The sequence below is a fragment of the Biomphalaria glabrata genome, chromosome 15 (genome assembly GCF_947242115.1).
Source record: "Biomphalaria glabrata chromosome 15, xgBioGlab47.1, whole genome shotgun sequence".
Taxonomy (NCBI): Eukaryota; Metazoa; Mollusca; class Gastropoda; family Planorbidae; genus Biomphalaria; species Biomphalaria glabrata.
Genome location: NC_074725.1, coordinates 32,339,908 through 32,355,792, shown reverse-complemented (window position 1 = coordinate 32,355,792; position 15,885 = coordinate 32,339,908). Strand labels below are relative to the sequence as shown.

At 35.5% G+C, this 15,885-nt stretch overlaps 1 protein-coding gene across 1 annotated transcript in view; it reads left to right on the top strand.

Annotated features, from left to right (window-relative positions):
- Positions 1–286: 286 nt before the first annotated feature.
- The window catches only part of LOC106069015 (uncharacterized), a 30,183-nt gene continuing 14,584 nt past the window's right edge, over positions 287–15,885 (top strand). Inside the window, exons 1-10 of the mRNA XM_056011819.1 lie at positions 287–376; positions 3,824–3,978; positions 4,939–5,293; positions 5,588–5,729; positions 8,032–8,131; positions 9,405–9,524; positions 10,605–10,661; positions 11,827–12,000; positions 13,126–13,279; positions 13,863–15,508. Coding sequence (XP_055867794.1) covers positions 3,868–3,978; positions 4,939–5,293; positions 5,588–5,729; positions 8,032–8,131; positions 9,405–9,524; positions 10,605–10,661; positions 11,827–12,000; positions 13,126–13,279; positions 13,863–15,508 — 2,859 coding nt within the window. The 5' untranslated portion in view covers positions 287–376; positions 3,824–3,867. The remainder of the gene's footprint in view (positions 377–3,823; positions 3,979–4,938; positions 5,294–5,587; positions 5,730–8,031; positions 8,132–9,404; positions 9,525–10,604; positions 10,662–11,826; positions 12,001–13,125; positions 13,280–13,862; positions 15,509–15,885) is intronic.

Sequence of the window (15,885 nt, the reverse complement as noted above, 5' to 3'; positions counted from 1 at the left end):
AAATCTCTGTTTAAATTGTAATTATTAATGTCTACAGTATTTTAATTATTTCTCTGTGACAACAAAACACCCACCAATCGGAGATGGCTGCCTTGTTTGCTTATGCCTAAGGCCGGCCCTGGTGCTTTATCCTTCTTGCGAATAGGGAGGTCTCGTGTGTGCATCGTCGGCTAACAACAGTTTCTTTTTGACCATAGATGTATCAGACATAAAGGGAATTAATACAAGCAATAATTATTGACTGAGAGTGAATATTACAGTACTGTCCCTTTAGCTGCGCGCGCACATGACAACCAACATGGTAGACATCATAAAGTGCGGATTATATGGTTCATAATGCCATTTAGCACACAACGTAGACTGGAATTAGCTCAAGGTATATTGAGATCAAGGTTGAAGCAAAGCTAAAATTATAATTCAGTTTTTGGCTTTACATGCAAGATGTTCTACGTGTAACGCCTTTTTCATTTGTAATAAACTAAAGAAGTTTCTTTCAGATTTATCATTTTGTCATTTACTGAGACCTGGGCTGAGATTTCATTTTTTTTTCACTACTCCACTAGCCTGACTAGGCCTCACTAGGTCTACTTTTATTTTAACTTTAAATTAATTAATCTAGCTAGATTCTAGTATTCTAGATCTAGATTTAGATTAACTAGGTCTAGATCTAGAATCTAGTGTATATCTAGATCTAGTTTAATTTAAAGTATTTTAACCCAATTTCAGTATTCTCAAAGTCGGAGTCCCAGTCACAGCCTAGACTGACTCTGTGATTGTGATTGACAACTAAAAGTCATGTAATATGATGTAAGATAACAAATAGAGATAGATGTTAATAACTGAATAAATTAGATCCCACTTAGCCCACTAGATCTAGAATCTAGATTAGATATAATCTATATCTCTACTAGTATAGTACTAGTAGTAGATCTAAATCTTATAAAGTAACTATATCTAATATCTATAATATATTATAATATTATATAATATACTAAAGATAGTGTCTAGATCTATAGGTTACAAGATCTAAATTTAAGTCTAGATTATATTATAGATTATAATCTAGGTTCCCGGTCATTTCATCCACTGGCCACTTCATCCCTGGTCATTTTATCCCCTGATATTTTCAACATTTGATCATTTTATCTAACCAATTGTAATTTTAAAAATCATGAAATGTGCAATATTCATTTTTTATTTAAATGACAAAATTGTAACACATTAATGTTTAAAAGGAATTAAAGCAAAACTTATACAGGCGACATGATATCCCCAGGATGGTTGAACTCCGACTTTATTAGAAAAAAATAAAACCTCATTTCAAGGCTAAAAATGATGCACCCATTTTCTAGAAAGAGCGATTGAAAAATAAAATAAAGTAAAACATGGTTGTAGTTTCACCACACCTTGGCCTTTGATGATAAGTTATCAGCGGCACGGTCGAAATTATTGTAATCGCACTTCTATCTCTCAAATGATTTTCACTACTTCCACCAAACCTTGGCCTTTGATCAGGATAATATTATAATATTACATCCCCCACATCCAATAGAAGCGCTATAGCTAAGTACACACCCAGATTTACAATATAATATAAGATTTCTCATTAAGAATACAAAGTGGAAGAGGAAACACTATAAAAACGCATTAGTAACAAGTCATAAAATGTCAAAAAGCATTCTACATAATCATATTTTAATATAAAATATTTCATTGGGGATGAAATGACCAGTCACCATAATCTAATCTAGATCTACTAGTTCTTGATCTATATAATGAAGATAATTTTGCCCAGGGAGAAGGTTTTCCATGCTGCCTTTAGGGGCTCAGTAAACAATTGTGCCTGAGTCGGGTGTCGAACCTTGAGCCATCTTCATAGGTAGTCAAGCCAAGTTCAAGTGTACTTAGCGTCTCGACTGCGCTACTATAGAGTAGATCTATAGACTAATTATTAGATAGCTAATATTTTAACTTTAATAACCACTTTCTCTTTCTTCATTGATGTTAGATAAATTCTGCTACTTGAGTTCTCAAATCCTAGTTAACCTTCCTTAGAGACGTAGTAGATTGAATAACTGAATAGATCTAGAATCTATATTCTTCTTCTTATATTATAATATTATTATGACAGACGTTACTTCAGAAAAGAAGATGATTACGTCCTACGCGTCATGCATCTAGTCATGCGTGTTAACCAATGACTTAATTTCTGCTAAGTCACTGGTTTTTCCTGGCTGGCTTAGGCAACCCATTCCAATAATAGCACTAGGGAAGAAGGAGCATTTGTACAAATGTGTTCTAGCATATGGAACGAGGAATGTGACTTTTTCTTGTGTCTTTCTGAGTTTTTTTTTAGTTTTTGTTTTTTGTATTTTTGAAGATTATGGTTCAGTGTTCAATTGCTACTTTACTTTTGAGTGTTCTCTTCTGAAGGCTTTCTAAATTTAGTGATTTTACTAATTGTGTTACTCTTGTGAAATGTGAATATTCGTTTGTTATGAATCTCACTGCTCTATTTTGTGTCTGTTCCAGTTTCTTATGTTTTCTTGAGTTGAGGGGTCCCAAACAGAGGATGCATATATTCTATTATTGATCTAACCAAGTTTAAATAACATTTTAGTTTTATGTTCTTATTTGATTAATAGAAATGTATTATAATAAACCCTAATGCTTTTATTTGATTTTTTTATAGTTTCATGAATATGGGGATTCCATGACAGTTTTTCATTTCTTAAAATACCTAGGTATTTAGCGTTTTTAGTCTGTGTTATCTAGTCTGAGGGGAAGACTTTTTTTTACTGACTGTGAATTTAGACTAAAACCTGAAACTTATCAGAAAAACTATATTCTTTGATTTCTTAAATATTAAAAAAAACAACTTATAAATGTCTACTACTATTTTTAATTTACATTTAATGATTTACCAAATTGCATTAGTTCAGGAACAAATGTCAAATTATTTGCAGACAATTACATAATATATCAAACAATAAAAACAACACAAGATAGAGAAATTTTACAAAGAAAATTAGATGAATTACAGACATGGGAATCAAATTGGAGCATGTCTTTCCACCCAGAAAAATGTCAGTTGTTAAGAGTAACAAAAGAACTAAAACAAATAAATTTCACTTATCTTGCTAATGGTAAACCAGTAACACGGAATAAAAACGCAAAATACCTCTAGAGGTGTTATAATTTATAAAGGAAAAATTGTCATGGAATCCCCATATTGATGAAACTATCAAAAAAGAAATTTCTATAAATCAAATAAGAACATAAAACTTAAATTTATGTTATTTAACCTTAGTTCTAAGGCTAAAGATCCTGAAACTCAAAATACCAGTCTTCACCAGATTTGAACCCGAGATTCCTGGCTCAGAAGCCAAGTGCTTTACCATTCAGCCACAGAACCTCCTGTATACATCTAGTTTCATATAGATAATAATCAGCAGTGGCTGAGTGGTAGAGCACTTGCTTCTAAACTACTAGGTCCTGGGTTTGAATCCTTTATTTTCGGGATCTTTAGGGTGCCTCTGAGTCCACCCAGCTCTTAAGGGTACCTGACATTAGTTGGGTAAAAGTAAAGGTGTTTGGCCATTGTGCTGGCTACATGACACTTCCATAACCGTGGGACACTGAAAAAGATATTTATAACCTTTACATCATCTGCCATATAGATTGCTAAGTATGAAAGTAGAACTATAATTTATACCAAATATAATCAGGGTTTATTTATAATTAAATTTGTGGTTTTTATGTCAACAAATTGGTTAAATGGTTGTTTATTTTATTTTTCTTGTATTTTTGAATCTATTTCTAGAGATGCAACTCTATAGAAAGTAAGCAATCAATGATCAGGCAATAATGGGCTTACAAGAAGTGAAACTGCCTCCTGACCTACCAAACTGGTCCTTAGTTAAAACTTTGTTGCAAGAATTGCAGACCAGGTTAAATAGTCAAAATATTACTGATCAGGTACAATTTATACTATATATATCATTTAACTATTTGAAGATAGTTCTAGAGATCTAAGCTTATGTAGCACCCTGTTGTTATGACTCTAAATAAGATTGAAATCCAAGACCACAATGTTTATTTCCAATAATTTAAAACCTCCTGACATTGTGATTCTCATGTTGATGACAGGCTATTCCAATGTTTTAAACCTTCTTGGCAGACATTATGTTGCTTATTATGTCACTTATTACACTTAGTTTTGAGACAGACGAATATATAAAATATAGTATAGACACACTTAGTTTTAACATTAAACTATTCCAATTTTGTAAACCCTCTTGACAGACATTATGTGGCTTATATATAGATACATATAAATATATATATTTATATTGTTACGATCTTCTCGACCAGGCCTCCTGCAAACACTACTTAACAACAACACAACAGCACATCTAACACAAGAACTTGACAACAAGAGCTTCAAGTAACAAAGTGGCGATTTAATTTATAAATACATCAACAGCCAATTCAACACAATTGGCTACATGAAATTCAAATGCTTTAACACAATAGAACTGCCTAACTTAACAAGTCTCTCTAGCTCGTACAGCTACATTTTCGAAGGTACCAAAGGTACACAGTCCTTATGCCTTGCTGTTCTGGACTCAACTTCCCTCGTTACACACCGTGTCTCTCGACCGTGAAGGCTCTTGATCACATGACCACAACACAGGTCATACTTGTGGTTATTAGCAGTACTGTCCCTTGTCTATCGACAGCCGTTGACCTGTGTGATTGGCCTTAGTCGTGTGTATCAGTAGGCCGCACACACATTAACCCTTTCGGTCCGCCACTGGAGTTACTACAATATATACGAGGCAGTTCGCTTATTACATTTAGTTTTGAGACTGATGAATGTATAAAATTATTTTGAATCACTTAGGTCTAAAGCATTTTTTGAATTATTTTTTTTAGGAGACAGGATGGTATATGCAAACAATCTACACCACCATTCAGTCAGACCAACCCGTCAGTGCCTCATGCTCGAATCCAATCAGTCGGTTGGTACAGTCCGTGTACAGCTCCTTCCATTCCAGGTCGCCTGCCCCTTCCCCGCTCAGCAGGCTTAAGTCTCAGATACAGTCCAACGTCAAGAAAAAACTGGATCCAGAGTGTGTCTGGTACGGCATGATGAAGTACATGAAGAGTGTCTCTAAGAATGAGAGGGAACATTTCCTGTACCTTCTACTGCCTGGAATAATTCACCTCGCTCTGGAGATTGAAGAAAACAGACCCCCGGGAGGGTTGTACCTCAGCAGAAAACAGAATAGTGAGTCTTGCAGTGTGTACTTTGTATTTAATATTTTATTAGAAAAGCTAATCAATGAGCATAAAAGTTGTTTCTCGAGTTTTCTCAAATAACCTTTTCCCATGTCCACAAGAAAGTTAGGATTGAAGACTGCTGAATAATATAAAGTAGCATTACAATGTACTATAGAAATATAAATAATAATATTTCTACTTTAAATTCAAATCTTTAAAAGAAACAAACCAAGTTATGTTTGTTACCACATCGTTGAATAAGCTTGTTTTATTTTATCCGGGTATTGGTTTCTACTCCTAGGTGGCAGCACTGCAGTGTCAAGGCAGTTTGTGTGTTCTATTGTCGCCGGATTTTTTTTGTGCCTGTTTCCGGAGAGAAAGAGGGAGACAAGCCCCACCTTCAACATCATCAACTTCACCACATTCTTCCGGCACCTTCAATTGTAAGTTGTTTTTTTTTTTAATTTATGTTGAACTGTAGCATTTGTGTGTTTAGCAAAGACTTCCGTTTCTGAATTCTTGTGAGGAGGAATGTTTTTTAAATTTATGTTGAACTAGCATTTGTGTGTTTAGCAAAGACTTCCGTTTCTGAATTCTTGTGAGGAGGAATGTTTTTTAAATTTATGTTGAACTGTAGCATTTGTGTGTTTAGCAAAGACTTCCGTTTCTGAATTCTTGTGAGGAGGAATGTTTTTTAAATTTATGTTGAACTAGCATTTGTGTGTTTAGCAAAGACTTCCGTTTCTGAATTCTTGTGAGGAGGAATGTTTTTTAAATTTATGTTGAACTGTAGCATTTGTGTGTTTAGCAAAGACTTCCGTTTCTGAATTCTTGTGAGGAGGAATGTTAAAATCAGCGTGGCAGCTTTGGTTTTGCAAGTATGATTGGAGTCATTCGAAAGTCTGGTGTAGCACTTTCACAAGCCAAGACATGAGCCATGATTTATGACAATGTTGAGAGGGAAATTACTAGTTCTTACTGGAATAGTCAGGTTTTATAATAAAGCTCAATAATTTCCAGAGCTCAAATATAGAGTAGTCAGATGTTAGTGATAGTCTAGAACAGTTTCTCAAACTTTTTCTTTAAGGGAACACTTCATAAAATTAGAGATTTTAGTGGAACACTTTGCTTATTTGTTAGGATAATTATTTCCTATTTATTTAAATAAAATAATAATATATAAACCATTCTAAATTTAGCTTTGTTATTTATTTTCAAGTATATAACTAGGCCTATAAGATAATACTCTGAAAGACACAAAGATAAAGGCACATTCCTCGTCCCATATGCTAGGACAAATTTTTACAAACACTCCTTCTTCCCTAGTGCTATTAGAGCATGGAATGGGTTGCCTGAGCTAGCCAGGAAAACCAGTGAATTGGCAGAATTTAAGTCATTGGTTAATATGCATGACTAAATGTATGACGTGTAGGTCGTAATCATCTTCTTTTTTGAAGTAACGTCTGTATTATATAAGATAAGATAAGATAAGATACATACAAAAAACATGAAAAAATTAGGTTGATTAACTTTGATGATATTGTGTACTTGAAGATCATATCTTTCTAAAATCAAGCGCCATATTGGTTAGTTAAATTCTAAAATCTTGTGTTGTGTTTGTAGACTTTACAACATAATCAGAAAATCCTGCTGCGCTTAAATAGGCTGTAGGAAACTGAAGTAAAAATAACGATAGTTTGTTTGAAATATTAAAGTACTCTTCAGACAAACTCTACCAGTGATTATTTCATGGTTGATTTTTGATTTCTTAGTTTCAATATAGAGTCAGAATTTAGTTCAGTTCAAAGTTCATAATGATGTTTAAAAAAAGTCTCAATTAACGATGAATTTTTGTCGACTGAAACCTTGCTTATGTTATGTGTTTAGTGTTTCAACAATTGTTTTTTTTCTTGTGTTTGATTGTATTATTATATAACTAGATATACACAATTGCATTTTACTTGAGATGATTGTCATCCAGTTAAAGAAAGGCTTTCTTCTAAATATAGATTTTGCATTGTGGTGTGCTATTATATGCTTATGTTTTTTCCACTAACTAGTTTCAGTACAGAGTTTGGGCTAGGGTTAGGGTAAATATTGTTCAAGATCTGGTATTCAATGGCTGACTGAGTATCAATTTAACATTTGCATTGAAATGTTGTTCCTTATTTATTTTTTAGTTATTTTTGTGCCAGACTTTTAATCAATATGCTGTTTCAACAAAAGTGTATGGGTTCCATTGTTTTGATTAGGAATAAAAAGTCTATGTGTGAAAATGTAATATTTGAAATAAAAATACAGTATCACAGGAAATATGGGGGGCGCGATGGCTGAGTAGTTAACCGCTTGGCTTCTGAACCTGGGGTCCTGGGTTTGAATCTCTATGAAGACTGGGATTTTTTAGCTTCAGGATTTTTAGGGCGTCCCTGAGTCTACCCAACTCTATTGGGTATCTGACTTTAGTTGGGGTAAAGTAAAGGCGGTTAGTCATTCTACTGGGACACGACACCCTGCTTGTTAACCATTGGCCAAAGAAATAAATGACCTTATCATCATATGCCCTATAGACCACATGGTCTGAAAGGTGAACATTTTTACAGGAAATATGAAAATAAGATAAATGCCTTCTAAAAAATCCATGTGTAACATTTTACTTGAGATGCCAGTAACACAAGGCGTGCACTTGTTCTATCCCTACCGTTATTATATTTTGATGTTTGATTTTCATCTTTTTTTTTTCTTCAGACCATCGCAAGTGTCCAAACTTCGTTGTTTACTTCATTACTTTGAATGCATCATCGAAAGGGGACTGCGGGTTCAGGGCAGTATTGTTGTCACTAGAAAGGTAACTACCATATTTTTTTTTAATCCATAAAAAAATGTTATTAGTCTGTCGTCAAAATATATAATGTTTAGGGATCATGTAGGAACTGCTGTTGTCTTTTCTTGTTTGTTCTGTTCTTATTTTAAAAAACAAATGTGCTATCGAAATTCTGATTTCAGTTTTGTCCTTGTCATGCCCAATACAATCTAAAAGCCATACCATATAATAGTTTGCACACACATATATATATTCTTATTAATTCTTTGACACTGGAATTATTTTCCACCTTTGGATTGCAAAAAAACGCTTTGATTAAATTTTTATGTCTTTTTTGTTCTTAAAATATTATATATTTGGCATTAATTAAAGTATTAATGCATGCCCTTTTTATAGAACACAAATTAATATTTATAAAACTCAGAATTGTTTAACATCAATTTATGAACATTAAAAATGAAAGCTAACCGACTGCGGGAAAGTCTTCAGGATCTAGATTTAGACCAGATCTAGGGAAAGAAAAATATTTTTTGATCCCAATTGTAAAAAAAAAGATTTTTTTGAATCATAATTATCCATAGTGTCGCAATATTGAACTAATTTTCCATGTCACTACTGTTGGCAAAATGAAAACTGACCAATTGTGGACAGCTCTAGTTCTAGGAAATATATTATGATCTAAATTGTTTTTTTGACCTATTTATCTATGTCACTACTATTTAAAAAAGTAAACCGAACAATTGTGGACAGGTCAACAGCTCTCAGCTCTTGTTAATATATTATGATCCAAAATATTTTTTTTATAGATATTCACATTTTCACAAAACTTTATTTATATCACATTTAAAAACACATAAAATAATTGAGCTCATTATCCCATCTCACATTAATCACATCTAAAAATTAATCTAAATAAAATAAAGTCTTTTTAAGCCCACACTCTTTAAAAACTTCTTTCTCTGTCAAAACATGCTGAAAGAAGGAAATTCCATCTGCTGAGCAAAGGGAAACTATTCAAAATAAAATTTAAGGCAATATCAGGGAGAAAAAAAGTTATTTTCAATGCACCAGCATTGCCAGCTTTGATCTACACACTATGGCTGTGTCACTACAGAGTTAATGACCTAATTACATAATTTAAATAAAACGGCCTCCTTAGGGAGATGCCATGTCGTTTCTTAAAGTTATATTATAAAGCGTGCACAGTGGAATCCCACTTGTTTGTGTAAAGCCATTGCCCTCTACGGCCCTGTACATTTTGCTCATTTTGTATTTTTTTGTTTTCAATCACGACCAGTCCATCAAGTCGGAGTGGATGTTGGATTTTGACCAGCTCACCGAGTGCGATGTCAACCTATGCCCCTTGACCTTGCTGACAGAAGGGAACATAGAAGACAGTGCTCCACATGCAATACAGGTCTGGGTTCTACATTTGTTGAGCGTTGTCAGTTACATTGCGTCGTTTCTATCTGCTCCCTAAATGGCAGATTCTGCAATAGGTTTTGTGTAATTTTGTCTGTTTGCTTTGTCTAGATCTCAAGAATAAGAAAATGGATTAAAAATCTCATTTCATGATTTTTTCGGCAGCTTGCATTCCCTTTTGTTTTTTATTTAATAAAATATAAGCTGTTTTTTTTTTTTTTCTGGTTCTTCTTCTTCTTCTAGCCAGCTTTATTGCTGCTGAGCTGTGAGCTCTTTTGCAGACTGTGCCAAGGAAAAAAAGTGTGCTGTTTTCTTCAGTTGTTCAGCACTGCCGTACAGGGTGTTGGTTATGTTGGGCTGGAGTGGAAGTAGGGTCTGCCTAAGGTGGATTAGGGAGGGGCATTCAAAGAGCATATGGTTTACGGTTTCAAAGGGGTGGGCGCAATGTCTGCAAATGGGTAGTTGTGTGGAATTTATTTTGTTCAGGTGGTAATTTAATAGTGGTGTGTGTCCTGTTCTTATTTTTTTCTGGTTGAAATACATCATTTTTCAATTTAAAATAATACATATATATAGGGGAGGCTATTTTAAGAAAGGGAAATATTTATATATTTTTGTTATATTTATAGTTTTGTCTGTTGTCAAAATGAAGTTGTAAAACAAGAACATAATACTAATTTAAGTTTTAAGTTTTTATTGACAGTTTGTTGGTCATAAAAAGTAAAGTGAAGTTACCCCTTGTGATCTATATTTTACGTCAGGTATCCGTTAGAGCTTAGTGAACTCAGGGGCCATAAAGAATGCATATATAATTCAAATCTTCATCAGGATTTAAACCTGAGACCCTCCTGCTATGTTTCAAAGTGCTTTACCACTCAGCCACTACATCCTATAGGTCATAGCTTCTGATATTCATGCTGAAATTATTAAGACTTGCTTTTTTACCCAGATTACTTACTAAACAGATGACATGTGGGTTGACCTTTTGTGGACAGATCTCAGTTTGTATTCATATTGAGGATATTTTTTAAGTGCAGGTTATGTAAAATAAAAATTGCTTCACTTTTTGCAACAGGTAGACTTTGCTAACCAGTCTCTAGGGGGTGGAGTACTTGGAAAAGGGAGAGTCCAGGTAAATGATTTGAATTTTTTGTTTACTGGTGGTTATTTTTTTAAATCTTACCATGTTGAGAACTGATGTTAGGTAATCATGAGAGCTTGGTGACTCTAGTGTTAGTACTATAATTTTTGTTTCTAGCACTCATGCAATCACAAGATTCCTTCTGTCTAGTAACCTCGAGCACAAAGTCACATGCAGTCAAATCTAGTTTATTGAACCAACTGTTAATCAGACCAGCAATTTGTCTGAATCTTTAAATACCGAAAAAAAAACAACCTGAAAATATAAATTTAATCAGACCAGCCAGGTTTTAGGACCAAATTGATCATGGCATCTGATTGAGCAGATTCAACTGTACTTCCTTCTGGAGAGCAGCATCCTGGTAGATCTTCAAATGCAATGTTAAGCTAAAACTTATAGTCTGGCTGCAATAAAGCTTTCACTCTGGCAATTTTTGTTTCCCTTTCTTTTTTCCCTGAAACATTTCTTGACAGTGTTCCCCCATATTCCCGTGTTCTCGTTTTTGTAGGCGGACACACAAATGGAATCCCCCTAAACATAGGCCTCACTAGTGCACTATATGATTCCAAAATGACATAGTGCACTGTCTGATTCCACAGTGGCATAGTGCACTGGCTGATTCCAAAATGACATAGTGCACTGTCTGATTCCAAAATGACATAGTGCACTGTCTGATTCCACAATGGCATAGTGCACTGTCTGATTCCACAATGGCATAGTGCACTGTCTGATTCCAAAATGACATAGTGCACTGTCTGATTCTAAAATGACATAGTGCACTGTCTGATTCCACAATGGCATAGTGCACTGTCTGATTAAAAAATGACATAGTGCACTGTCTGATTCCAAAATGACATAGTGCACTGTCTGATTCCAAAATGACATAGTGCACTGTCTGATTCCAAAATGACAAAGTGCACTGTCTGATTCCAAAATGACATAGTGCACTGTCTGAAAAATGACAAAGTGCACTGTCTGATTCCAAAATGACATAGTGCACTGTCTGATTCCAAAATGACATAGTGCACTGTCTGATTCCAAAATGACATAGTGCACTGATTCCAAAATGACAAAGTGCACTGATTCCAAAAAGTGTAAACTTTGTATTACTTCCATTATGCATTTTTTTTATGCTTTTGCTTTTTTTGACATTCAGGAGGAAATCAAGTTTTGTGTCTGTCCGGAGCTTTTGTCTGTGTTGCTGTTTATGGAAAGTATGGATGCTAATGAAGCCATATCAGTCTCAGGGTTTGAGCAGTTTTCCTGTTATAGGGGCTACGCTGATTCCTTTGAGTTTGCTGGACACTACAACGGCCAGATGTCAAAAAAGGTGACATTTAGAAACTTACTTTTTCTTTCTTACACATAATACAAAATTATTAATTTAATCGTGATGATAGGATTGAAAATCAAAATAAAAACAAGTACTTAAGTTATCATCAAAGTGTTTCAGTATCATTTTAAGGCAAAACAAGAGGACAATATTTGTGTTGATGGTATGAAGAATGAAAATAGTGATGCAAAGCTTGGCGTATTTCCATAGGGCATTTTAGTTACTAATACATTGGTGATAACAATTCTAAGCTTTAGTAGTTAGGTTTAGAAAAAGTTACATTATTTTAGATTAAGTTATGTATCAGGAGGTGTGGTGGCTAAGCAGTAAAGTACTTGCCTTCCAAACCAGAAGTCCTGGGCTCAAATCCTGGTGAAGACTGCGATTTTTAATTTCGAGATCCTCATTAACTGTGAGCCACAGAAACAGATGATCTTTACATCATCTGCCCAATAGAAAACAAGGTCTTTAAGGGGAACTTAGTTATATCTCTGCAGTAAGTTTTGAAAAAAATCAAAATCTAAAAATGTTATCTTTTCTTACTAAAAAGTTGGCACAAAAGTTAATAATTTCTTATTAACATATAACTTAGAAAAATCAAAATCAGTAAATACACAAGCAATCAAATATTATTCATTCAAAGATGCTCCCTTTTTTTTTAATTTTCTCAAATTATTTTGTATAAGCTAAAAATATGTTTTGTAGACTTTTGCAAAGCTTTGTCTCATTTTTTTCTTAACATATTTTTATTGTACATAATTTTTTTTTAAAGCATATTGTTGAATAAAAGAAAAGGACCCCAAATCACCAGCACTTCAGTGTCCTAGTTTTCCTAGTTTATATAATTGCCCGGCCTTGCGATCTATAGGGCAGATGATGTTAAGGTAATTTGTTTCTTTGGCCATGAGGCCAGCTCAACGACCAACTTTTTACTTTCCCCCCCAACTAAAGTCAGGTACCCAATAGAGTTGGGTGGACTCGGAGGCGCCCTAAAAAATCCTGAATCTTAAAATACCGGGACCCCAGGTTCAGAAGGCAAGCGCGTAACCGCTCAGCTACCTTGCCCCCCTCCATTTCTCCACTTAATTTTTTTTTCTCTCTTTTACTTGCATGCATTTATAGAGGCTTAGGATGGTGGCCATTGATGCCATGTCCTACAGAGAATTTCATCCGATGAAGCAATATGAGGAGACGTATGTCATGAGGGACCTGAACAAAGCTTTGATTGGTTTCTGTAGAGTCACTGGGAGTGAGGACAGCTTGTTGGTTGAGGAAGGTGAGTTGCTGTATGGGCAAAGCTTTGGTGGTAGCAATCTGTATCTCTAGACTTTAATCTTGAGTACCTCACTTAATTGAGGTGTTTCTTTGGGGTCCATTTGTTTTCCCAAGTCATCTTCTTAAAATTCCTATAGGCATTGATGGACTTGTATACTCATGTCTCTAGATTTAAACCTAGAACTTAAAAAGTAAAAGTGAAGTTCCCCTTTCAGACCTTGTGGTCTATAGGGCAGATGATGTAAAGGTCATCTGCTTCTGTCACCTACGGTTAACAAGGGTGTCATGTGGCCAGCACAACAACCAACGGCCTTTACTTTTCCCCAAGTAATGTCAGGTACCTATTAGAATTGGGTGGACTCTGAGGCCCCCAAAGATCCCGAAATTAAAAATTCCAGGATTTTAACTTGAGAACCCTGGTTTCAGAAGCCAAGCGTTTTAACCACTCAGCCACTGCGCCTCCTCAAATTTAATATAATTTAATATATTTGGGTCAATATGTTATAAATCAAAAGTGCATATGTTAATGTTATTTGATCAAATTAATCGTCTCAATATCTGATCTTTTTTTATCTTTAATTTAGTGGAAACAAAATCGGAAATTGATACAGAAGTGGTGGCACCATCATTAGATGCTAATGAGCAGATATCAGAGAATGTGGAAATCTCCAGAGAATGTAAAGATCTCTCAGTGGAAAGTCTGGCAGAGGATTTTCATTCCCAGTCAAGTATCGACCAATCCCCAGACTCCACAGACTCTATAGACTACTGCCCTCTGGTGGACAGTGGTGGCTCTGCAGCTGCTGACCACTCCCAGACTTTCCGATCTCAGCCTCCAGCATTTATCTCAGGGATCATTCACGGAAACGTCTCATGCCTTCGCGTCTCCCCACTGTCCATATTGTCCAGTGTTTCCCACATTGTCCCACAGCAGCCAGTGTCTTTAAACCACTCTGCTGACTCATCTAACATTTTGCAGCCCGCTATTCATTCCAGTGATTCACAAACTGTTCCTGTTGTTAATGGTCCTGATGCTGAGCCGTCTGGACCCCATGAACAAGTCTCCGATGCAAGCCAAGTGCACTATTTGTCAGAACCTTATGGCACCCTTGTCTCAAAAACATCTCCTGCTAGCTGTTCGTCTCAAAATAGCTGTGGCTCCAGTTTGAATGACTTAACTGCTGTTGGCCCAACACCCAGACTTTCAAGTGCCTTGGCCAAACCATCTGTGTTGTCATCTGATACTTCATCTTATCCTCTCAATGAATCTGGACTTCAAAGTCTAGAACAAACTGCAATAAGTCATTCACATTCATTTTCGGAATCAGCAGATAGATTACATAAATGGGAGTTCGATATATTAGGCAACTTGACAAAAGTTTTTTCTGCTAAAGTGGTGCGTATTAGTCTTTCAGAAGGCTTATCATCTAGTGTAGATGGCTCTAGTTTTACAATGTATGATCTGAATCTGGGACCTGTTAAGACATTAGAAAGTGGACAAAATATGGCTTCAGCCAATCAGCCTGCTAGTTTGTCAGCCTTGGATGAGAAAAGAGATGAATCATTGACTTGTACTTATGGTGAGAAAGGTTTGCTTGAAAGCAGCATATATTCAGATAAAATGTGTTCATCTCTTGAAGCTAATGTCGATTCCCACCTGGTGGAAACTGATTCTTTAGGAAAAGAACAGAATGAGCTATACATCAGTGTAGAAGATAATGATTTCCAGTACAACTTACCTGAGGATGCCGGAATCGTCGGCTTTGATTCCACTCATTTAGAGCCCACCTCGTCGATCTCACCCCACTCGTCTGCCTCGTCTGCCAACATCTCCCCACTTTCGTCTTTCACCCTGCCCAGTGCATGTTACCCAGAACCCCTCAATGGCTCTCACGACGTTCACATGTCAGCAGATTTTTTCATCCCTGGCCTTGGAGATGTCCAGGAGCAACACCACAGGGACTCCAAAGAGTTGCAGGCTGAGCTCCGGGAGTTTCTCAGCTCTTACAGTTCTGGGTCTCGAAGTTCTGGGTCCGGGCCCTATTCCAGCAACAACTCTACCTGGGGTTCCAGGTCTGGCTCCATTTCGTCCCATGGCACCAATGGATCCAGTAATGATTTCATTGAGTTTTGGAATCATTTCCGTCGCAGGAGCTCACAGCTGAGTGATAACACTTCCAGACGTTCTAGTTCCAGTAAACATAGTTCTGACTTCAGCACAGATCTCGAAGTAAGTCTCCGTTTACTTTGCATACATAATTTGATGTTTTTTTTTGTTTTTTTTTGCAAAGCTTGTATCAAACTCGGCCTGTTTGTCTGTCTGGCCAAAAGTTTGTGCATGTTATTTCTCCGACACCCAATCTCGGATCAAGCTGAAAATTTGCACATATTTATTTCTTTTACCTGACAACACAAGAATCAATAAAAAAAAATTAACTAATTAGTTAACTAACTATTGGTAATAAATTACTTTGTTTTGGTATCTCAAACAATGGTAAGAAATAGGACTTGACTGAAGTGGTGGTAAATGCTGAATTAGTCCCCTTTACAAATTTAATTAATGACTTATAGAAAATAATTGATACACTTAATATAAGCTTTGGTTTT